The sequence below is a fragment of the Dermacentor andersoni genome, chromosome 1 (genome assembly GCF_023375885.2).
Source record: "Dermacentor andersoni chromosome 1, qqDerAnde1_hic_scaffold, whole genome shotgun sequence".
Lineage (NCBI taxonomy): Eukaryota > Metazoa > Arthropoda > Arachnida > Ixodida > Ixodidae > Dermacentor > Dermacentor andersoni.
The window spans coordinates 184554192-184578441 of record NC_092814.1 but is presented as its reverse complement, the minus strand read 5'-3'; the positions used below and the strand labels follow the sequence as shown (position 1 = coordinate 184578441).

At 46.6% G+C, this 24250-nt stretch overlaps 1 protein-coding gene across 1 annotated transcript; it reads left to right on the top strand.

Annotated features, from left to right (window-relative positions):
• The first annotated feature begins 22677 nt into the window (after positions 1-22677).
• LOC126547274 (uncharacterized) lies at positions 22678-24250 on the top strand. The gene is made up of 2 exons (XM_050195241.3): positions 22678-23381; positions 23441-24250. The coding sequence occupies exons 1-2, from the start codon at positions 23276-23278 to the stop codon at positions 24220-24222; spliced, it is 888 nt and encodes a 295-aa protein (XP_050051198.1). The 5' UTR covers positions 22678-23275; the 3' UTR covers positions 24223-24250.

The following is a 24250-nucleotide window of genomic DNA, read 5'->3' as shown; positions in this document are numbered from 1 at the left end:
GTGTATAGTTTATTCAAAACTGCATTAGCTCTTATAATCAATTCGGCAGGGCGGTTAGATGAAAAGAATAACGTAGTGTCATCAGCATAGATTACGTAACGCGTATCAACATCAATGTTTACTAAATCGTTAATAAAGATACTAAAGAGGAGGGGCCCTAAAATACTGCCCTGGGGTACACCTACATTGACCGACCGAATTTCAGATTTAAAGCTATTGACTTGTACAAACTGCTTTCTATGACCAAGATACGACCTAATCAAGTCAAGGGCATTGCCGAGTATACCGTAGTGGTTTAACTTATTAAGCAAGAGATCATGATTTATAGAATCGAAGGCTTTTGAAAAATCGACAAAAACTCCCAATGTTAGCAAACGTTCCTCAAAATTATTTAGAATTAGTTCTTTCTGTTCAAGCAAAGCTAGCTGCGTTGACATATTTTTCCGGAAAGCGTACTGATGCTTAGTTATCAAGTTGTGCTTGTCCAGAAAGTCTGATATTCTGCAAAAAAAAAAAAAATACTTTTTCCAAGCACTTCGAAAATATAGGGAGAATAGACACAGGTCTATAATTAGGTAAGGCAGTTTTGTCACTTCTCTTGAACAATGCAACTACTTTTGCCATCTGCATTTTATACGGGAACACAGCGGTAGAAAGGCAGATATTATAAATATGGGCTAGTACTGGAGCGATTATATCTATTACAAATTTCACAGGTTTGATTTTAATGTTATCAGCATCGCAGGAATTGCTATTGTTTAGTGCGGAGAACAGTAAAATTACTTCTGAAGTGTTTGTGGGACGCAAAAGAATTGAATGCACACAGTTCGTTGTAATGAAACGGCAGGCGTTTTCATTCACATTGCGTTTAGGTAGATTAGTGAAATAATTATTAAAACAGTCGGCCAACTTCTCGTCAGGTATGTTCGCTCCATCAGAAATTATACGCAACCCTGCCGCTGAATTGGGCACTCTATTCAGCAAAGAATTAAGCCAATGCCATATCTTATTGCTGTCATGGCTGCAAGATGCGAAGGATTGCTTATAAAATGTAGTTTTCGCAGCACGTAATTCCTTAGTTAAGCCATTTCTAAATGATTTAAACACTCTTAAATCATCAGGATCCCGAGATGTGATGAATTTATTGAATAACCTAGCCTTTTCTTTTATCTTTTTAAATAATTGAATAGTTACCCAGGGTTTACGTATCCTTGATGGAGCGGATACTTTAGGAACGGAAGGAAAATGTTTAACATAATAAGAGGTGAACGTTTCCAGAAAAGCACCGTAAGCGCGATCAGCACTTGTAGCAGCAACAACACTGTCCCACACTACGTGACGTAAGTCATCGCGAAAACACTCTAGCCGTTCTTCAGTTATTATTTGCGAGAAGCAAACTCGTTCTGGTGATCTCTTATTTTTCCGTTTGACAGTGAGGAATACCGGCATGTGATCACTCAAGCTGTATGAAATAGTGCCACATTGAACACTGTTTGATCCGTAGTTAGTAATAAACAAATCAAGGCATGTGGACGTATCACAGGTAATTCTGGTAGGAGTATTGATAACATTGGAACACCCATACGTTTTTAAAAGCAATTCAAGATCACGTGTGATATTGCAGTCAACGAGCATGTTTATATTGAAATCGCCACCACAAATCAATTTATACTGTAATTCAACAATGTATTTTAATAATTTCTCAAAAAAGAAAAAAGCCTTGGAGATTACCTCGGGGTGGTCTGTAGACAACAGAATAAACTGTGCGCGCATGTAACACAGACAATACCTTGTAGTCATCGTTAACACAAGAAAATTCTTGAACACAGTTGACATTAAATGAATCGCACACAATTAGGCTAACCCCGCCACCGCGCGAGTTCATTCTTGATCTTGCAAAGCACTCGTACTTTGGCGGACACCAGGGGACAGTACAATCACTGTACCACGTTTCAGAAAACATTATGAAATGAAAACGAAAGTTTAGGCTGCTGAAAAAATTTTCAAGTTCATCCTTTTTATTTTTCACTGACTGGCAGTTGATATGTATGCATCTAATCAATCCACCGTTCTGTGAGCTTGCATTATCATGAAGATCCGACGAAGACATTTTGTTCGAGTGTCCCAACATCATCATTTTAACTACAACTTACTTTCGCTCCTATGCTCAAAAACGATCTTATCCAGATCTGCAGGCGACTTTATCAAGTGTGCGCGATCGCCCTCACTCTTAGAGACACTTTTCCAGCGCGGTGCCATGCAAAGCGGAAATTATTTACACGTGCCCTTTCTTTCGCAGCTCTTAGGAGCATTCGATTCTGCGCAGTCAGGTTTTCCGTAATAAACATTACATGCTGAGCACCTGACAAAACCCTCTTTTTGTTCAGCCATTGTTCCCTTGTTGACTGGTTGGAAAAGCCTATGATAATGCCGGGAAGCCTGTCGCCTCTGGTCTGAAGCCGGTGAATCGAGGTAACAGTTTGTTCAGTCAAAGGGGCAAGTTGCAGTTTTGATGCAATGACATTCATCTTATCTATAAGACACTCGTTGTTGTCTTGATTAACACCGTGAACCTCAATATTTAGTTTTCTGCTGTGGTACTCAAATTCATTTATCGAGGAGCGCACTGAAAGCAATTCTGCGCTCAGGTTTTGCTCCTCTAGCTTGCAAACTTTGTTCTTGAGCGCCTTTAGTTCATTGGCATGCTTCGCAACGGCCTCAAGAATTTTGTCATACTTGGTTGATAACAGACTCAGCGATTCCTCAATATCGTTTACCATTTGCTTGAGGGGCAGTAATTCATCAAGTTTCCTGCTTATCTCGACCAGCATCGTGGCTATTTTGCCATCAGTTTCCTTTGGCACAGACGAGCTCTGTCCTGCTTTGCCCCTATGGCATGACGAGCAACGCCAAGATTCCCCTTTACACCGGCACGTGCTCTCAGAAACTCCGGAGCATGCAGTTCCAATATGATAATAGGCTGAAGACTCGGAGCATTCCATAAATTGGTCATCGTCCTTAAAGGCACTGTGACACTTGCCACACTCCGATTCACTTAAGGACCCATGACGACAAATAGCAATCAGTGATTATATAAATGCAGGAAAATAAGGCACAAGTTTCAATCACAGAGATTGTTCAATGGCAGCAGCAGCAGCAACAAGAAAAAGTACGACCGAACGTGTACACAATTAACAGAAAAAGACCATGTGTAAGAAGCACAAACCTGTAAAAGGTTGCAGAGCCACGTTAGATTGCCGTCTGTATTCCGCTGCCGCTGCTGCCAAATGACCAGTAGAACACAGCGCATCCCATATACCGTATTTACTCGATTCTAAGCACCCCCCTTTTTTCACGATCGCGATGCCCAAAGTGAGGGGGGGTGCTTAGATTCGAAAAATCTAGAATGACCCCCCCCTCCCTCTTTTCACTGCGATATCATGACGAGATGGGCGCGAGAAATAACATTTTATTTTGCAAACATCCAAAAGAAAAATCGGTGCACACAGTGAACAAACCGCTTGTGTAGGATGCTCAGTCACTATCACTGCCACTCGAGTTCGTCGCACCGCTTGAACCGCTGCTCTCGGTATTCCACAGCAGGTCGTCTTCCGTTCCGTCGAAGTTGTTTGTGATCGAGCACTTCTTAAATGATTTGACGATAACGTCCACTTGGACCCTCTTCCACGCGTCCGAAATCCACTTTGCGATGGTTGATGGGGACGCTTTCTGCAGCTTTCCCGTCGGCGTTTTCTTCCGGTCAGGGTTTCGCACCCACTCTTCGTACTCCTGTCGGAGATTGGCTTTGAAGGGCTTGTTGACTGAAACGTCGAGGGGTTGCAGCACTGGCGTCATGCCACCCGGAATCACAACCACGTCGTCATTGATGTTCCGAAGCTTTGTCTTTACCTACGGGGTCGGATGGCCGCGAAACGCGTCCAACAGAAGCATCGACCGCGTGCCTGCAGGTCCGCCGAGCAAGGATTCCAGAGTGAGCAAGCGCGTTTGGCGGCCTTGGCTACGCGCTCTTCCTGACAAATAGGGGGGTGCTTAGATTCGCATGCAAACTTTTTTCCTAACTTTTTCGCGAAAATAGAGGGGGGGTGCTTAGAATCGCGAAAATACGGTAAGTAGCAGCAGAAGGGGACCCTTGTGACCTATCCGCAAGATGCGCGTGAATCACAGTGAAGGATAAGCCAGGCGCCAGGTAGATGAACCAGTCTTTAGGCAAGAGGAGTAGCAGATTATCTTGCGCATGCTCTTTCCATCCAAGTGGTCCGGCAATCCTGTCTTGAGATCAAAAAGATGGCCCCAAGCCGGTAGGCGCGCAGCAGAGAAAAATCTGTAAAAGGTTGCAGAGCCACGTTAGATTGCCGTCTGTATTCCGCTGCCGCTGCTGCCAAAATCTATAGGCGAAAAGAAGGATTCCGCTGCAAGTTCGCGACGTTTATGATATCATTAGTACCCTTAATCATGTCACGTTTAAAAGAACACATAAGTTGATACTCGTAAAGGTGGTCTATTCGTAAAATTTTAAACTTCCGGGATATATCACGCGTACGTACATTACGAGAAGAAAGGGGGTTAACCGAGGGTCCCGATTTTTATTAGTCATATCATGAGAAGCCAACAAACACTGACACCAAGGACAACATAGGGGAAATTGCTTGTGCTTAATAAGTGGAATGAAGAAACGATAAATTAGTGGAGGTGAAAGTGGATGAAAAAACAACTTGCCGCTGGTGGGAACCGAACCCACAACCTTCGCATTTCGCGTGCGATGCTCTACCAATTGAGCTACCGCGGCGCTGTTTCCCCATCCACTTTCTTGTGTGTTTTATGTGTACTAGTAAACCCTGGGAGTGTTAGCCAGCGCCACCACTCACAGACCTTGGCGGCGGACGTGGAACGTCCTTGTTGCCGTTGGCTAACACTCCCAGGGTGTACTAGTACACATAAAACACACAAGAAAGTGGATGGGGAAACAGCGCCGCGGTAGCTCAATTGGTAGAGCATCGCACGCGAAATGCGAAGGTTGTGGGTTCGGTTCCCACCTGCGGCAAGTTGTTTTTTCATCCACTTTCACCTCCACTAATTTATCGTTTCTTCATTCCACTTATTAAGCACAAGCAATTTCCCCTATGTTGTCCTTGGTGTCAGTGTTTGTTGGCTTCTCATGATATGACTAATAAAAATCGGGACCCTCGGTTAACCCCCTTTCTTCTCGTTTATTACATAACGAGGGTCTCGAATCCGGCAACATTGACGCCTTCAGGTAGCATACGTGGGTTTATTGACCAGTTGCCTTCACCCAAAAAGATCACGTTCTCGTGACGCCTGCGGCAACAAGGACGTTCCACGTCCGCCCCCAAGGTCTGTGAGTGGTGGCGCTGGCTAACACTCCCAGGGTTTACTAGTACACATAAAACACACAAGAAAGTGGATGGGGAAACAGCGCCGCGGTAGCTCAATTGGTAGAGCATCGCACGCGAAATGCGAAGGTTGTGGGTTCGGTTCCCACCTGCGGCAAGTTGTTTTTTCATCCACTTTCACCTCCACTAATTTATCGTTTCTTCATTCCACTTATTAAGCACAAGCAATTTCCCCTATGTTGTCCTTGGTGTCAGTGTCTGTTGGCTTCTCATGATGCGTACGTACATTGTAAGGCAAGTGTGAAATAGCACGTAAGGCATTCTTTAGAAGTGAAACTAAATTACCTAATGATTTCTTAGTACTATTTGACCAGACGAGGTTACAATAGCGCAGGTGAGAAGCAAATAGTGCGTTATAAACCAAAAGTTTCTGTAGTATTGGTAGTAGCCTCTGGCATCTGCGCAACATACCTAACGCTGTACTAAGTTTATTTCGTAAGTAATCGGTGTGGTGGTCCCATAGCATCAATTCATGAAAGATAACACCCAAATTTTTTGCTGTAGCTGAAAGTTCTATAGTTGTGTCATTGAGTGTGGGGCACTGGTTGAGATCACAAGGTGTGGACTTCTCTCTAAAGAGAACCGCTTTTGTCTTTGAGCAGTTTAACTGGAGAGAATTTTTAACAGACCAGTTATATATTTTGTCAATGTTTCATTTGCAAAATTCATGAGTTAATACTGCTTAGTTCCTGAGAAGAATAAACTAGTGTCATCTGCGTAAGTAATATAGTTAATCGAATCATCAATATTCGCAATGTAATTTATATAAATGATAAATAGAAGTGGTCCCAATATTCTACCTTGAGGCACACCTTGCTTAATAAGTTTAAACGGAGATAATTTTCTATTTATTGATATGCATTGCTTGCTGTTGGTTATGGAACTTCTAATTAAATCTAAAACTATTCCGCGTGTACCATAACAGTTCAATTTTTTCTAACAGTGTTCCATGGTTAATTCTGTCAAAAGATTTTGAGAAATCAAGGAATACTCCCAATGTTAGTTTCCTTGTCTCTATATTTTTCAAGATTAGTTCTTTTTGTTTAAGAAGAGCAGTTTCAGTCGAGCAGCCTGACCTGAAGCCATATTGACATGGTGTTAAAACAGAATACTTGTTAAAGAAAGCAGTCATCCTAAGGAAAATAACTTGTTCTAAACCTTTTGAAAACAGTGGAAGAATTGAGATTGGTCTATAGTTACTTAAATTTTCCCTTTCTCCGCCTTTGTACTACATCACAGCTACCCTTGCAATTTTCATCTGTTGAGGAAAAATGCCAGAGGTTAAGGAGATGTAGTAAATATGAGTGAGGCAAGGGGTGAGCAGGTCAATAACAAAAAGAATTGGTTGTATTTTTAATCCGTGCACATCCTCACTTTTAGTTCGCCTAAAGTTTTTGAACACATTTAAAACTTCAGTGTCATCAGTCTCACCAAGATAGACCGCAGACTCTGCCCAGGCGGCGCTGCGGAAAAACCCGTCACTAGCGCCCCCATCGCAGCCTTGGCGCTAACTGAGTAGTGCAAGGAGAGCTGTCCGCAAGCGAAGATGCATAGGCCACAATGGACCCTTCTCTTTCGTTTGTGTTGAGGCACGGTTTCCTAAAAATCAAGGACCTGGAAAGCTTCTTCTGCCCATCCACGCTTCGGAAAGGAAGCTCAGCAGGGCGAAGTACGTGTACAATATGAAATAAAGTCTCAAGTGTTATTTCAGCGTGCTGCAACTCGCAAGTACAGAGAGCATCAGGTTTATCTATAGGCATATCAGCATAAAAATCTAAGCATTTCAAATTGGTTCATATTGAATATGTCCTGAACACAAGACTTAAGTATCTCCTATAATTTTATGTATTTTATCGTAATGTTTTGTCTCGCAATTATTTACCGAGAGTAAATCCTTTCATAGCCTTTTCCAGGGCAGCAAAGAGAAAACGTTTTCCAAGGCAGCAAACAGCGTGCGATCATAACGAAAGTAAGCTTCCTACAGTGACTACGCGCTGCATCTTTCTTTCTCGCAGGATCTACAGCATCGCTCAGTATCCTAATTTGAACTTTTCGCAGACGCTTCGAGCAACAAGCGCGCACAAATAAATGTAAATAAACGCGACATTTTTTTCTTTACACACGTGCGTTACTTCGCAATTACTCATCCAGGGCTCCTACAGCAACCTTATTGCTCACATTTGAAAGACGCAGTCGAGCAGGCTCAGCACATTGCGAAGCGTGGTTGTTGTATCGGCGAAGGACGTACAAAATACCGAAAGTAGAAATCAGCTCGCGATACAACGATGCTCTAGAACAGGATTTTGAATTCATAAACGAACCAAAATGTTTGGTTAAGCTGACCTGCCAAATCTCTCCGTTCCACTTGTTGAGTCAAGCGGAGGCGGACGTCTGTTAAAAGGTGGAGATATCGATGGCACATAAGCAGGATTGTTCGCAACGTTGTGTTTCCTGTTACCAACGAGGTGGCGGCTGCAGATTCTTGAGTTTTCGCTTGGTTACCACGGTCCTCCGTCAGGGCTACGCAACACAATTACAGAAGAACAAAATTGTCGCACTTTCTCATGCGAGCCGCTGCGTTGTGGGGAATGCAAGTAATCCGATTACCCAACAGGTTGAACGGCCCGTATCCAGCGCTCTCGCCTTTCCCCTTCATACGATCGCGATGGAAATCGGTAAAACTGAACGTTGTTATTCCGTCCTTCACGTTCATGGCAATTTACAACACAACAGTAGCTTCGATTGCGGCGTATCTTCGTAGCGCGCGGAGCTATCGCGGTTGCCGTCGTTTCCGCCATATCAGTCTGAAGAGTGAGCCAGCAAGCGCTTTATGGCAGTTCAGCGGCGCGTCCGACTAGCGTAGGAATTCATAGCTCTCTGTCTGGGTGTTAAATGCGCAAAACACTCGCAATATGGACCAAAATCTAGTTAAATCGTTGTTTCGCAGTCGCTAGTTGCATAGGCAACTTAGCAAGGGAGTTGGGCTTCGCACTATTCAATTACTGCCTCTTCGCAACGGGAGGTGGCGCTACGCGTCGTGCAAAACTCCAGAGTCTGACGTCCTTACAAAGAATGTATAAGGGGACTAGGCAAATACATCAAGGCATCTAGATCATAAGTGCTTTCAACTAGAGAGACAAAGTAATCATTAAATTTGTTGGCGAGCGCTTCATCCTTAAGAACCTCGTTACCAACCTTGAGCTCTTTAATAGTACTGGCGGGTCTCCTCGTGCACAATGCAAAAAAAAATACTCGTGACTAGCATAAACGACTGCCATCAGCAGTCAGTGCGCCGTTCACGTAACGCCCTCTGTTATTTTTTCATTATTATTTTGTGACCACGTTTAGTGCGGACTGCTGGTATACCAAGCGCTCTCTATCTCATCTTTCTATTCCCTCTTTCTCGTCCCACAGAGCATAGTAGCCAACCAGACGCATTTTTGGTTAACATCCCTGCCTTCTGTCTTTCTTTCCTCCTTCTCCTCCTCCTCCTCCTTCTTCTTCTTCTTCTGCGAAGAATTTAGGCAATGTTGAAAATCGCCTCTGGCAGAGGATAGCACAATTCTAGTCCTTGAGCTGGTCTACTCGAAGAGGCGGACATTACTTGCACGAGAATACGAAATGCATAACCGACTAATTAACGAAAATATTACAATTCAGTTTTGAACTAATTACCTTTTCTCATATTACAATTCACAAATTGTAACTTGTGAGACTGCAAGGCATATGCACTTGGAAACAATTCTATGGATGACACAATTTTCGAGAGAGAGAGAGAAACAACTTTATTGAAATTATGATTGTGCTTGGTTACTGCGGGTGGAGCCCCTCTTCCAGGGCCCCACTGGCTACTGCGGCTCGCCGGGCCTGGTCGAGGGTCGCCAATTGGCTTCCCAAGTCCCGTTCGGAGAGTCGCGCCTCCCACGACCAATTGCTGGGTGTGTCGTTAAGTAGCGGCGAGATAGCGTCTGCCGGACGTTGCGTGCACTGGTAAGTTATGTGGTGTCGCACCACGGACATCTGTCGCCGTGTTCATCGGGAAAAATTTTGTGGAATCTGTGTAAGTGTGGGTGGGTGTTTGTTGGTATTCGACGCCAGTCCCTCGCCTGTCGCCGGTTGAGCTTGGGGTGAGGTCGAGCTTCGGTTCTTCTTTCCAGTCGCTGGGTTTCAAGTATTTCTCTAGGTGTGCCGCCGGGTGTCTGAGGGGCGTCCGTTCGAGCGGTATATGTATCGCGGCTCGGCCTGTTATACCTCGAGCTAGGCGATCCGCCCGATCGTTGCCTTCCACACCGGTGTGCGCCGGACACCAGCAGGTTATGCCGTGGTCCATTTGGAGGCTCGGTCCCAGTATGCGAAGGACCCCGGCTGGTAGAACTCCCCGAAGGATGAGTCGGCAGGCGTCTTGCGAGTATGTGAGTATATAAGCTGACTGGCTTCTGGCCTCAGCGTCTCAGGTGTCCAGGGCTATGGCTGCAGATTCCGCCGTGGCGCTTGATGTCGTGCGTATATGGACGCTGCTACGGTCTGTCTCCCCCGGTTCGTCACGACCGCCGCATAAGTGGGAGTCGTCGTCTCACCTCGGGGGTGTAAGCCCGCATCAGTAAAGTAGGTGTCTGCGTCGTCCTGCCTTTTGCGCAGGATGGCTACTTCGGCTTGTCGCCGTTCCGCGTGGTAGTAAGGGTTCATGTAACGTCGGATGGGGTCCACGTGGATTATTGCTCGTAGATCAGGCGGCATAAGTGTCGTTTCGTCTCCGCAGAAATGTGGCGATAGGGGTAGCGTAGTCGTATTAGCACAGAGCGCCCCTGGGGTGTTGCGTTGAGTCTTTCGCGCTGGGCCATGAATGTTGCCGCGGCGAGTTCTTCGTATGTGTTCGTCATGCCCAGCTCGCTGAGGCGGTCTGTGCTCGAGCAGGCCGACTGCCGCCTTGCAGGCAATCCGGATAAGTCCATTTGCTTGGTCGATATCGGTTTGTCGGGCGGCTTGGAAGGGGAGAGCGTAGGTGATTCTGCTTATGACGAAGACCTGCACTAGTTTCATAGTGTCTGTCTCCGTCATTCACTCTCTGCTACGTGCGATTCTGTTAATGAGGCTAGTAACACTGCGCACCGTGCGCTTGAGTTTGGATAGGGCGATGCCGGCACTGCCCGTTTCTTGCATATGCATTCCGAACACTCTTAGCTGTTGGACTTTTCAGATGGGTTCGCCATCGAGAAGTAGTTGTAGTGGCGGGGCTCTGTTGGCTTGGGTTCTAGTGGTTGAATATGTATGTAAGCTTACTTGATCTCGGCGCATTTCATGCCGGCATGTTTTATGTATGATTCGACCGTGTCTAGTGCTCATTGAAGTGTCTCCTGTCTGTCCCCGTATGAGCCTTTGGTGGCCCAGAGCGTAATGTCGTCATTGCCACGCCGAGGTCTTTGTCTTCCTGTAACTGTAGTGCGAGTTTGCGCATTCCAATGTTGAATAGGAACGGAGACAATATTGCACCCTGAGGCGTGTCGCGGTCGGGCAATTCATATGGGAGTGACCGTGACGCTCCGAGCGCAATTGTCGCAATGCGCTCACGCAGAAAGTCCTGAATGTAATGGAAGATTCTTTCTCCGCAACCGACGTCCTCAAGGCCCTCTAGTATGGTAGAGTGAGATATGGTGTCCAAGGCCTTTTGGACGTCAAGGGCCAGCAGGATTCTGTCTAGGCTGCCCGGGGAGGGCCGATGACCTCGTCTTTCTGCAGGAGGAAGACTTCCTGTGCAGAAGCTCCCCTGCGAAAGTCGAACATCGAGTCCGGAAGAAGGTTCTTACGCTCGAGGTGATTTTCTAGCTGTGTATGCACGACTCTTTCAAAAAGCTTGCCCATGCACGATATGTTAATGAGATGAGCCACAGCTGTCCAATCGCGCGCGGCTTGCCAGGTTTTGGGATCATGATGACGTTGGCAGATTTCCATGGCGCTGGTACCCGACCTCCCTTCCTCCAGACCTGACCGTTGAACAGATGCACAAGCTGCTCGGTGGCCGTGTCACTGAGATTGCGGAGCATAGCATTGGTGACGCGGTTTGGTCCTGGTGCCGTGTTCTTTCTTAAAGTCTGCGCAGCTGCGTAAACTTCCGCGAAGGTGATGGGGGCGTGCTTCTACGAGCTTCTACGAGCTTCCCAGAGGTGGGCTAGGTGGTTATCTATAGCTGCCGTGTCCGGTGTGGTTTGGAACTCCCTAGTGGTGACAGTATAGAGTTCCCGTAGGAAGTTACTCCATCCTTCTGCTGTAGTGGGTGTCGAAGGGGTTGTCTGCTGGCGTTCTCGATATTTCTTCCAGTCCGTCAGCCTGGCTGTCCCTAAGGGTAAGCGGACCTTTGCCGTGTTCACTGTCGTGCATAGGATGTAGTGGTCACCGCCTAAGTTTTCCTCGAGGTTACTCCAGGTAACACCGTTGTCATCGTTGATAAAGGTAAGATCCGGCGTAGTGTCCCGAGCTACGTTGTTACCCATCCTTGTAGGAACTCCCGGGTGTGTAAGCAGCAGTAACTCGTGGGCCTGGGTGACGCAGAGTAGATTGATTCCTTTGCTCGTATCTCGCTTGTGCCCCCACTCGGTGTGCCATGCATTGAAATCGCCAAGGAGAATCAATTGGTCCCTCTGTGAAAGCAGTGTCGATGCGCAGTTCAGGATTGTCAAGAAGTTGGCGCCGCGTTTACTAGGTGGACTGTACACGTGCACCAATATACATTTATGTCGTCCTTTCTTGACCGGCCAAATGGTGACTATTTGATGATGTGTTTCGGCCCCCGGTGTTACTGTCGCGGTTATGGCTAAGCCCTTCCTTGCCACGGTCGCTACAGCTGGGTGATTTGGGTCGACGTAAAAGCAGTAACCCCCGATGGGTTTCGGTGTTTTGCCAACCTCTTGTAGGCAAACGAGGTCGGGTGGGGCTAGCGCCGCTTTGATGTATTGTGTGAGTGTAGCGTGCTTGTTATGTAGTGAGCGACAGTTCCACTGCCAAATAGCAAGATTCTCTTGTTGTCTGGGTACTCTGTTAGCCATGCTGGAAAGTACCCAAAGTTGTTTCCTCAGTCTCCGTCGTTACAATGTATTTGACATTCGGCTTATCGTCGCCGATGCTGGGTTGTCGCTTGCGGGTCCTCTTAACCCCTTGGAGAGACTCAACCATGCACGTACTGTTTGAGCTCTTGGAACTCCTTGTACATGGGTAATTGTATATGTGTCTTTATATGTTGTTGCAGTTCCTCTTTCGTCTGTGGTAACATGTCTCCCATTTTCTGTGTGAGCGTTGTTTGCAGCTCAGCGAAGAGTGTCGCAGGTGATATGGGGGAATGTGGTGAGTTCTGTAGAAGGACCTTCGTGTATTGGAGATTTTGTGGGTGTTGTTGCTGTTGTGTGGATAGTTGGAGTTTCTGTGGTCCCATCTGTGCTGTCAGCGATTCCACCTGGCGTTTTAGTATCAGTTCATGTTTGGTGCTATCTAAGTTAAGTTTCAGTTGTTTGTTTTCCGCGAGAACGCGCTTATATTCTTCACTCTGTGTAATGGATTTGGTTGTGGAGGACGCGACTACTGCCCTGCTTACCTGTGTCAGTGTCTTCTGAGGGTTCCCAGCACCGTGCGGGGGGGATGGGCAGCTCTGCTGGCTTCTTTACCGGAGTCCGGGAGCGCGCACGATTCTGCTTCAATTCGTCTGTCTTGGGTAGAGCAGGGGTGGTGAGCTGCGGAGATCTTAAGCGGGACCTGCTTCCAGTTGTTCTGCTGCGTCCTCTCTTTCCTTTGTAGTATTCTTCTTCATCCTCCGAGGAGAACCGCCGTGCATGTTTGACCGCCTGCTGTAGAGAGGTTCGAGGTGTACGCGTAGGTAATTGTTTCAGTCGTTTGTTGCAGCTTCGATAACCGGTGGGATGAGCGCCCCTGCACGAGGCACACTTAGGTTCACACGGGTGCCTGTCGGTTGGATTTTCAAGTCCACATAGTTTGCAGATGCGGCGGTCTGGGTTGGGACATACATTCGTGCGGTGCATCCTTTGTGGCGGCAGATCTTGCAGACTTGAACTGTGGCGCGGAAGTGGTGGCACAAAGGTTCTTGGGTAGTATGAGCCCGTTAAAGGTCAAAGCGCCGCTCTTGGTGTCACCTATAATAATAATAATAATAATAATAATAATAATAATAATAATAATAATAATAATAATAATAATAATAATAATGCTACTGGGCGGGATCCGGGACCTCTGTGAGGCACTCATTACCTTCAGTCCCTGCATTATTTTGAGATTTTATATAGTTGTAAGAAATAAACTCAAATTCAAATAATTGTTCGGGCCCCCATGGTTCACCATGTGTGATTGATAAACGGGTCTATGTTTGTTAAATATAAATACGACTTACAGAAGCATTTTGAGGCTCGTTAAATTATTGTAATAGTAATTCGCAATATATATATATATATATATATATATATATATATATATATATATATATATATATATATATATATATATATGTATATATATATATGCAGAGAGAGAGAGAGATAAGGATAAAGGTCGGATTGTTTGCAGTTTGCTCCCCCCCCCCCCCCCCCGCCCCCCACTCGAGAAATGGTTGGTATGCCACTGCAAATTGCGTTTGAGTTTTGCGTCGGACACGCTATTTCACTGATTTAGCGGGCTCGAGCTCCAAAAGCTGCCCCAAAAGATTTGCGCAAACAAACATGGCGGCACCCATCGAAGCGACGGCTCTAACCTATAGCACCAAACTGTGCTCGATTCGTGTTAACGCCTGAAGTTCGCAAGCTAGGAGAAGTGACTGCGGCTATCGCTTTCTCTCAACTATATATATATATATATATATAGCGTGTGTTCTGAAGATTGATTTATTAGACGCCGCTGATTCCGAATTCGATTGTCGATGTTATAGCTCGTAGGCCTAACACGGCTTAGCTTGGCTGCTGAAGGTTGGTGATTAAGTTGGTGAAAACGTTGGTGAAGGCATGTAAAGTTGGTTACTCTAAACTAAGCGCAACTGATAGCTTGCTGCTAATAGAATGTCCTCCAAATTGTAATTAAACGCGAAAACACCAAAGTCAAAATTACTCTTCTTATGATAAAATGGTGTACTTTATTTAATTATTTCAAATAGCTTTTGTTTGACGCCGTAGTGGCACTGTCAGCGCAAGACGCTATCAGCAAACGCAAAGCCCTATTCTAACACTCTTTATTCTTGCGTACCCCAACGCTGACACACGGAAAGTTCTTTGGCGCCCCAAACATTTGGGGCCCATATTCTAAAACTAATTACAACCCACAAACAAATGTCACGAAACAAAACACCGACAGCGCATGGCTTTTTTCAACATCTCAATTTTTCTCAAATTTCAACATTAAGTGCTACACAATAACATAAACTTGAAGATGATGCAATTTTGTGGCGTGGCTGGGCACAACCTCCGGGATCGGCCCACGGAAGAGGCCGCGTTTCTACCAGAATGCTCGCCTTCGAGCGTAGGGTTCGCCGCCAGCGTTTCGCGGTAAACGTTACGGTTACAAAAGCTGCAGTCGCCGGCAAGCGTGAGAAGCAGTAAGGGATCTTTGAATGCTATGGCGTTCCACTCTTAAAGGTGAAGCAAGCTTAAGCATCCTTCAATTTTTAAGCTGACAAGCGCAGTGCGTACAGTGCGTGATAACGATCGTGTCTGCCAAGTATACATTCCTACGCCCCGCGGAAAGAGCTTAAATTTCAAACGAAACACTGTTTGCTCTTCTTGCGGGTGCCGCGCTCCCCGCCGTAGAGTCCTCGTACAGTCGCGTGCAATATGACTTGCAACACCCTTGTTCGTGGTCGAAGGGGCTCCGGGGCTGCGCGGCGGTTATGACATGCGAAATAGCAGTTTAATAAGTATCACGAATTGAAGCTGTGTTTAGGTCTGGAACTTTCCCTGTGTCTGCCCAGCCGTACAGTCTTGGAGCCCCTTCGACCACGGGCACCGGTATTGCAGGCCATATTGCACGTAACTGTACATCGCGCAAGTGCGGCCACACACATGGTGTGACGAGACGTTCATTTGAGGGATCGCCAGCCGTTTGTGCGCAGGGGTGAGTAAGAGCGTGCGTGAGGGAGAAAATCTAGGGGCTTTTGCTCCTTGAATATATGACTCTGCCTAGGCAGTGTCGGAGGAGGTTTCTTAGCGCGTGTTGTATTCGCTTGTCCCCTAGACATGCCGGCATTGCCGAGTGCGGTGGAGTTTACGCTCCGCCGATGGCTGCCCGCGCGGTGAGGCAGTGGGCACGGACGCCCCATTTGGTGATCGCTCTGTCTGAAGGGGCAATTAAGGTTGTATAAGTCGCGGGTCGCTTTTTTCGTCGCGACGATAGATTATGGTGGTCGGGCTGGTCGTTGTAGCCTAACAGGAATGCTAACTATAGAGCTGAGCGCAAAGCTCGGCGAGCTCGTATATTGTGGACACTTTTCCTGGGCTACTCGTAGCAATGGAGCAGTTGTTTACCTTAACCATTACGTTTTCTATTACATATAAGCTGCTCTTGTTTCAACTAATGACACAGGACTGTGCTGCCTATTGGCCCAGAGGCTGTAATGCAGCTGTCGTAACGGTTAGGTGAAAACAGTATATATATATATATATATATATATATATATATATATATTAAGTGAGCGCATATGCGCGCCACCTCCTATGTACATAAACAGTCAAACAGGGCTCTCACGTATTTTTTTTTTTTTTGAACACGGTGGTCCAATATCCATCTAGCGAGATATAAAGGGCTTTATTTGTGAAACTTCAATTTTTTGTTTCAAGGGCTCCAATGAAGAGTGCTCTAGCCAATTTTAGCATCTGACATATTTTGTACATCGTATCATTCTCTCGCAATGCATTTTAATGCTCGTAGTACACGTCATTAGTCATTGCCATAATCTTATTACACGTACATTTTACGCAATTTGCAGCGACTATATTTAGGACCATTTACAACCACGTCACATCAACTTCATAGAACTCATCACTCCACTACAAACTCGTTAAAACTGGCATGGAACTCTTTGGCCATACCTGGCCCTTGCACTGCTAAACACCACACGTTCATTCAATCAACTGAACAAGGCAAAGCTTTACACAGATTGCGCGGTGATGCACCGCGAGCGACTTCAAAGGCCGTTAGCTTGACTTGACGCGCCGCACAACAGCGCCTATCGTACCTTTGATGTCAATTAGTGGGTAAACAGTGATGAACGTTCATTACGCACGCATCACACAAGCTTAGTTTGTCTATAGGGACCAGTGATAATATAACCAAGCGAGAAGTGCGATTGGCAATTAGTTTCTGGCGCTGCGATGGCTTCGGCGCTTCAGGCTAACGCAACAGGGATACGTAAAGCTGGCGTGTTAGTGTAGGAACTGGGGGGAGGCTGTTACCTTATGATGCAGCATAAATCCAGGCGTTGTGCTACCGACAACGCGGCGGCCGCGGGGTTCTCTGCTGGGTTCCTCTTTCTTTTTCTTTCTTACTTTTAGGATGCGGTCATACGGAGCATGGTGCGCGCCGCTTGGATAACTTTTTCTTCTTGCCACCGTCGCCGCGATTTCAGCGATGACTTTTTCAAAAATGACCATAGGTCTGCAAAATGGTCGCAACGCCACTCAGATTCAATATATATATATATATATATATATATATATATATATATATATATATATATGTATGTATATATATATATATATATATATATATATATATATATATATATATATATATATATATATATATATATATATATATATATATATATGTATGTATATATATATATATATATATATATATATATATATATATATATATATATATATATATTTCCCCCCCCTTAGTCGCTCGGACTCAGAGTCACGAAAATTCCACCCAGCCAGACTCACTCAGACTCGCAGGTGAGTCTAAGTGAATCGACTTATGCTCGCTGACCTATGCTCTGTAGTAAAAGTAACGCGAGGAGATGACTCAATTATCGCACCTTCCCTATCTTTCATACATTTCGAACGCACTTCTAGAAACTCGCGTATGCCGACGGTGGCGGTGAGTGACACGACTGGCCACTCCGGCGGGTGATCGACGTGACCTCGCCACCGCTGTCAGCTCTCCAGTTGTGGCGTCTCGTCCACGACTAAGTTGGCGTCAACCTCGTAGAGCTGAGGATCACGGGGGTCAAACCGGAGACCTTCTTCGAGAAGCGAGAGCTCAGGATTGTGGCCACTGTGTTCCGACACATAAGTGACCAATGCCCTTCCCTCCAGGTTAGCGCACTACGGCTAGCATAAACCGGAGCACTAGCTAATCCGAGCCGCGTACTTTGCGCTGTGGTACCTCACATGGGTATAAATTGAAATTAAATTCTGGGGTCTTACGTGCCAAAACCACGATCTGATTAGGAGGTACGCCGTAGTGGTATGACACGGATTAATTTTTGCCACTTGTGGTTCTTTAACGTGCACCCAATGTACGGTACATGAGTGTACATCCGTGACCTCGAGCTCAGCAGCGCAACGCCATAGCTAGTGGGCTAGCCCGGTGGGTAATGGGTTGAATGGTAACGTTGTGTTCGTGTTTTAATGTGTGTTTTATAAATATTTATTTATTATGTATTTTATTTTATTTATACATACTGCAGCCTCAATGAGGATATTGCAGGAGTAGGATGAACAAGAAACATACAACATTGATAAACAAGCTTGCGTGAATTGTTTCAGTGGTAGTGAACGGATGCTGCCCGGTAATGAATTCCAGACTTCAATTGCTGATGAAAAAAAAAAACTGTGTTTAAAGGAATCAATGCGGGCAAAAAAGTTGAGATATTTAGAGCATGGTGACTCCTCGTACATGAGGGCTTGGAAAAAGTCAAGTAGTTATTAGAGAGGAGAGGCTAGGAGAATCGATTAACATGTGAAGGAATTTTAGGCATTCAAGTTTGCGACACTCTGCAAGAGGAGTGAGACCAAGTAGGAGAAGAGAATTAGCCGGCGAAAATTCCTTCTCATATCTCCTACAAACAAAACGCACTGCGTTTTTTGTACTGATTCTAGTTTTTTGACGTCACAGTGTTTGTGTGGGTTCCATACAACGCAGCCATATTCGAAGATGGGGCGAATGAGAAGTTTAGTTTCTTGAGGAGCAAGACGCAGCGTACGATGTAAGTAACCTAGTCTTTTAAGGGCCTTGTTGCAGGTGACATCAATGTGTTTCGACCATGACAAATCGTGTGTTAGTAGGATACCTAAATATTTGAATTCGAAGACGTACCCTATTTAGAGTAATATTGTTAAAGGCGTAGGCAAAGAAGGAAGGGGATGAGCGTCGTGTAAAGGTCATGGAGACAGTTTTAGAAAAGTTGATATTCATTTGCCAGGCTTTGGACCAGTTACAGAAGTCAGCAAAATAATTGTTAAAGACAACATGATCAGTATGAGATTTAATTGTATGGTATAAAACGCAATCATCTGCAAAAAGGCGTATTTTAACTGAGGTGTGTAAGAGGAGACCATTAATATGAAGCAGGAATAAAAGAGGACCCAGTACTGAGGAGCCTTGGGGAACCCCTAATCAGGCATCAAGGGTGAGTTAGTAGAGTTGAAACATACATATTGCGAACGCTGGGAAAGAAAGTCCGATATCCAGCCAACCAAAGATGCATTTTTTAGTGCAGCGAACAGCTTGTGCATAAGTTTACGGTGTGAGACAGTGTCGAAGGCCTTTGCAAAGTCTATAAGAACAGCGTCAGTCTGGTCACCTATGTCTAAAGAGCTGCTGATGTCATGAACGAATTCTGTCATTTGTGTTATAGTGCTAAAGCCATGGCTAAAACCATGCTGGAAAGTGCATAAAATTTTGTTAGTTTCAAGAAATTCCATAATATGTTTAAAGATAATGTGTTCGAGTAATTTACATGAGTGTGATGTTAAGGAGATTGGCCTATAGTTAGATAACAATTGAACATTATCCGACTTAAATAAGGGCTAAATTGAAGCAAGTTTCCACGAGGAAGAAACGGTGGTGGTTGAGAGAGATTTTCTAAGGATAATTGTTAGGTATCTGCTGCACCAAGGAGAATACCGAACGAGAAAAATAGTCGGGATACCGTCGGGACCACACGACTTCTTGGTGTCTAAGTTTAGGATTAAGTACACCCTCTGTAGACAGTGATATATCGTCGATTGGGGGGTATGGCTCGGAATCAAAAACAGGAGTTACAGAGTTATCAGTCGTAAAGACAGAGTGGAAGTAGGTGTTAAAAGAAGCTATTGTCTGCGAATCAGAAACTGCAACATTGTTAATTAATAACGTGTCCGAGGATGACCCAAGTGGTAGGATAGCTTTCCAAAATTTTCGGGGATTAGCCAGAATTAATTTTGGCAAGGTTACATTGTAATAAAATTCTTTTGCAGCAACCATTTTAGAACAGAGTTCCTTTTTCGCGCTATGGAATTGCATGGGTTTTGTTGAGTCACGAGAGCGTTTCGATCGACGTAATCTGGCCACACGACGTGATAAATGCAAAAGGTCCCTAGTCATCTAACGAATTTCAATGTTTGTTTTCTTTGTTTTTAAACGAATAAAAAGGTTGACGCACTTACTGACAAGATTTTCGAAGAAACTTGTCAAGGTATTAGTATCACTAGTGGTACTTATTAATTCAAACTCATGAAAAGAATCGCATATATAGGCGTCTGTGATTGCTAAATCATCAGCGCGGTTAAAGTCAGGAAATGTGCGGTAGATATAGCCGGATTTAGAGACGATGCCAGAAACTGAAATTAACACAGCATTGTGGTCGTTCATTGTGGAAGTTCAGAAGGAGCTGTTTAGCGGTTTCACGTGATATCTCGAAACTCTCCAAAGGTCTTCGGCCGTTGAAAAACACGGTATCTGCATTATCCACGCCACGGCCTTAAGCTTTTTAAAATGAATTACTAAACGAATAAGTTTTAATACGCTAAGCTCTTTAAATTAGGAGTTTAAACGTGCTATCATGCAAGCTTTCTATAAAACATAACCGTGCCTCGGAATGCGTTACGAGGTCAAAAGCGTCAGTCAAACTTGTCCGAATTTGCTCAGCCAAGCTTAATAGGAACGAGGAAGAAATACAACACCCTCCACACCCTCTTCCACTCTACGTTGTGCACATACTTTCCATACTTGCAATTATGACCATACATATGACCCACACACCCGACCTCGCACATTCACCGTTTCACGTTTGCGAGCGGTTGCGGCCCCCGATAAACAGCTTCGCGGTAAGAAAATCCTCCCCTCACGTTTCGCAGGTCCTGCAGCTAACTGACGCCATGCTGGATCGGACCCTGTCTGTATCGGACCTAACCACAAGGCTCGCACACCTCTCATTGAAGAGGTCTTGCGTATATTCCAACGTCTTCTTCCAAGACAAAACCGCACCGTTAGCGGTCAACTGCCTGCGATTCTTTGACCTCGTGAATTCTATCTTCCTGTCGCGTTTCGACCTGGCTTCACTGGACCAGTTTGATTCGCTGCGCGGCCTGGTACTCGAAGGCTGCTACCCAGTTGTTGACAGTGGCTATACCAAGATCAGGTCGCTGATCGCCAACATTGTCCTCCTGGATATCGAGCGGATCTCGGTCCGCAAGCGGGACGTGAAGATTGTGCTCCTTCAGGGTGCCAACCTCCGGTATTTGTTTGTGGGCCACACGGTGTCCGATGGGCAGGCTTTCGAAACGCTCTAGCGCCTCCTGAGCAATAAACGCACGCTCCGCCTCACCGACGTCTGCCTCAGGTGCACGCAGATACAGGAGTGGCATTTGACCAAGCTCCTGCAGATGACGCCCCGGCTGCAGTGGCTAGCCGCGACGAGTGCCTACATGTCGTCTGTCACCAGGGAGCACGTTGAACAGCTAGTGTCTGCCCAGTTCCTGCCAGTAGCCTGCAATCCGATAGCGCGGTATCCTGTGAGCACTCCATGACCAGTGAGATGCGCAAGGCGAACCTGGCGAAATAGCACAGCGAAAAATGAAAGCGCGAACGCGGAGCGCGGTGGGGGATGAAATGAAGGATCAGAGCGAGGAAGAAAGCGGAGAAAGAGGGTGCAGCGGTAGCATGAGGAGGAAAGCGGAGGAAGCCACCTTGAAGCACCACCAGATGGCGCTCATGTCCACGCATCCGCTGCAGCGGCGGCACCGGTCGTCTGGGGGAAAGAAAAAGAATTGGAAAGCTCGCCTTCGCGCGTAGCGTTAATTCGCCGCAAGCAGTTGATTACGCAACCGTAATATTACGGTTGCATAAGCTACAGTGGCCGGGAAGTGGCAACGTCAAATCACGATAGGAGTTTAAATGTGCCGGCATCGAAGCTTTCTATAAAACATATTGCCGTGGCTCAGAATGCGCTACGAGGTCAAAAGCTTCAGCCAAGCTTGTCAGAAATTGCTCAGCCAAGCTTAATAAGAACGAGGAAGAAGCAACACATGATGTTGACCTTTTGATAACCTTTTGAGCAACACATGATGTTGCTCAAAAGGTCCGGTGACTCATCGGCTTTTGTTAAGACCCAATTCGAGAAATCTAGATTATTCTACAGGTCCCTATCTTCTAAGCATTGGTGCTGGTTAAGGTGGTACGGGTGAAAGGCCGTCATTTAGAATCCTCCAAATTGATGATTTGGAAATTGGTACCTGGGCGGTCGTGACTAGAGATGTAAGCGGTCGAAGAAAACATTCAAAATTTCGGGGAAAAAAATATATTTTCGTTTTTTTCAACCAGGATAAAATTGGAAAAAGTGAAGGAAAATAGAGCTTCCCCCGCGGAATTCTGTTTCGATGCGACTCCTTTCGACGCATCTAAAAGTTTGGTCAAAAGAAGGAGTTCGGGAGTCTGCGAAGCGCCTGGATCCACCCACGTGGTGGCGAGGGCTTTGCTTCAGCCACAGTGCACGAATATACTGTATACTTCTTACACCGTGGCTTCAGCCAACCCTCGAGACCCCTCGCCTGTCGCGTACTGTAGATTCCCCCTTCTTCTGCGGCATGTGGAAGAAACTGGTCCGAGTTTGGAAATGTGCACGCCAAGCTACGCAACAGGCTCGCAGGGGACCGCGTGCAAGAACTTGTGTACGTGCGCTCGAACCTCAATGTCCGGAAGGCTTCGTCCGCTGCACAGCGAAGCGTTGACGCGTCGAGCGGAAATTAATCGGACACAGATTGATACAAATGTCGTTTTTGACGCTTTGATGTGAAATCAATGCCTTGACGTGAACTCGTGCCTAGACTTTGAACCCGGAAGATATGCTGGGACTCTTCTGACGCAATAATGTAACAATTATATTCTTTTCAGTGTTAGAAAAATAAATGTGTCCGATTTTTCATAGCTCTGTCCACAATCGTCTTTATTTCAATTTTTCATATTTTTCTACAAAAAGAAGATGAAAGAAACCAGTTTTTTTCCCGCCCCTCAAAAGTTTACGAAATATTACATCTCTAGTCGTGACGTATAACCACAATGGGGGATTGGCCATACTTCTTCCTTCTCTTCTACTGTCCTCTGTTACACCGCTCTATCTTTCTGCCCCCTACCGAGTATCAGGCCAAGGATGCGCTTCTCCACCTTTCCTCTCATTGAACTTTCTTTCTTTTTTTTTTTGAAAGAAAATACCCTTCATACAAAAAACACGGATATTTGATGCAAGATCTAACCACACTGATGTCGATTTCATTTCCAAGACGTTCTTTTCTTTTCTGAGCTTCCATGCACGTGGCATAACGTGCGACTGGCGCCTGCAGTCACCTCGCGCCACGACAAGGAAGAGGAGAAACGCCATGGCTCAGATTCGAATGGTAGCTATGTGGATTTTCTTGATCGTAGCGGTCACCGGGCTAGGCGCCGCCCCTACGGCTGTCGGAGCAGAGGATCAGGATGCCGCAGGTAGGAAATGTGGTCGACTTGGGCGGCGCGCCGCTGATACTGCTCCTTCCCCCTTGCAGACAACCCACAGGCCCAGCACGCGTCAAGGACTGTCGTCGTGGCCGGATCCGCTGGCGTTCCGCTGAGCGTCAACTCGGCGCTGGCGCCGGCCAGCCGCCAGGAGTACGGGGCTGTGCAGCCGGCGGGCGGCTACGGCCCAGTGCCGCGCAGCAGGCTGCGCCGGAACGCCCACAGACGTCGGAGGCGCCTGGACAACCCGCGCTACTACTACCCGAACGGCGACTACTCAGCAGACACAGAGGTAGGCTGGGACAACTACCGCCGGCGAGCCGTGCGCGAGTCGGCTGAGGTGGGCCGGCGCTCGGACTCCTACCAGGCATCCTACGCGGCTCCGCTGGAGTCGGACGCCGCCGCTTCGGCGGAGCGCTTCAAGGTCGACGAAGGTCAGAGGGAGCCGGAACAGGAGTACGCGGCCGGTGGGTACGACTACCGGACTGGCTACCAGCGCCAAGGCTATCAGAAGCAGCGACGCTCCGCCGCCGCACTGCCGGCACCCAGGCGAAACGCCAAGCAGTGGGGCTCGTGGCAGTCGGACTACGGCGGCCATATGCAGCAGTCCTGGAACGCGCGCTACCCGCAGTATGACTACGGTGAGGCAGCCATTGCATATGCCAGGAAGGAGCCGTCCAAGTTCTATGGCCGCGAAGAAGCCGCCTCGGGCGTGGCCGATCCGGGCGGCAACGCGGCTTCCAGCTATGCCGCCGATGTGGCCGGCCAGGACGGAGTAGTGGAGCGCGCTGGAGACGTGCCGGCCGTCGCCCCCGCCGCCATCCCCCAGTAGTGCAGCAATAAACCGAGGAGAGCACTAA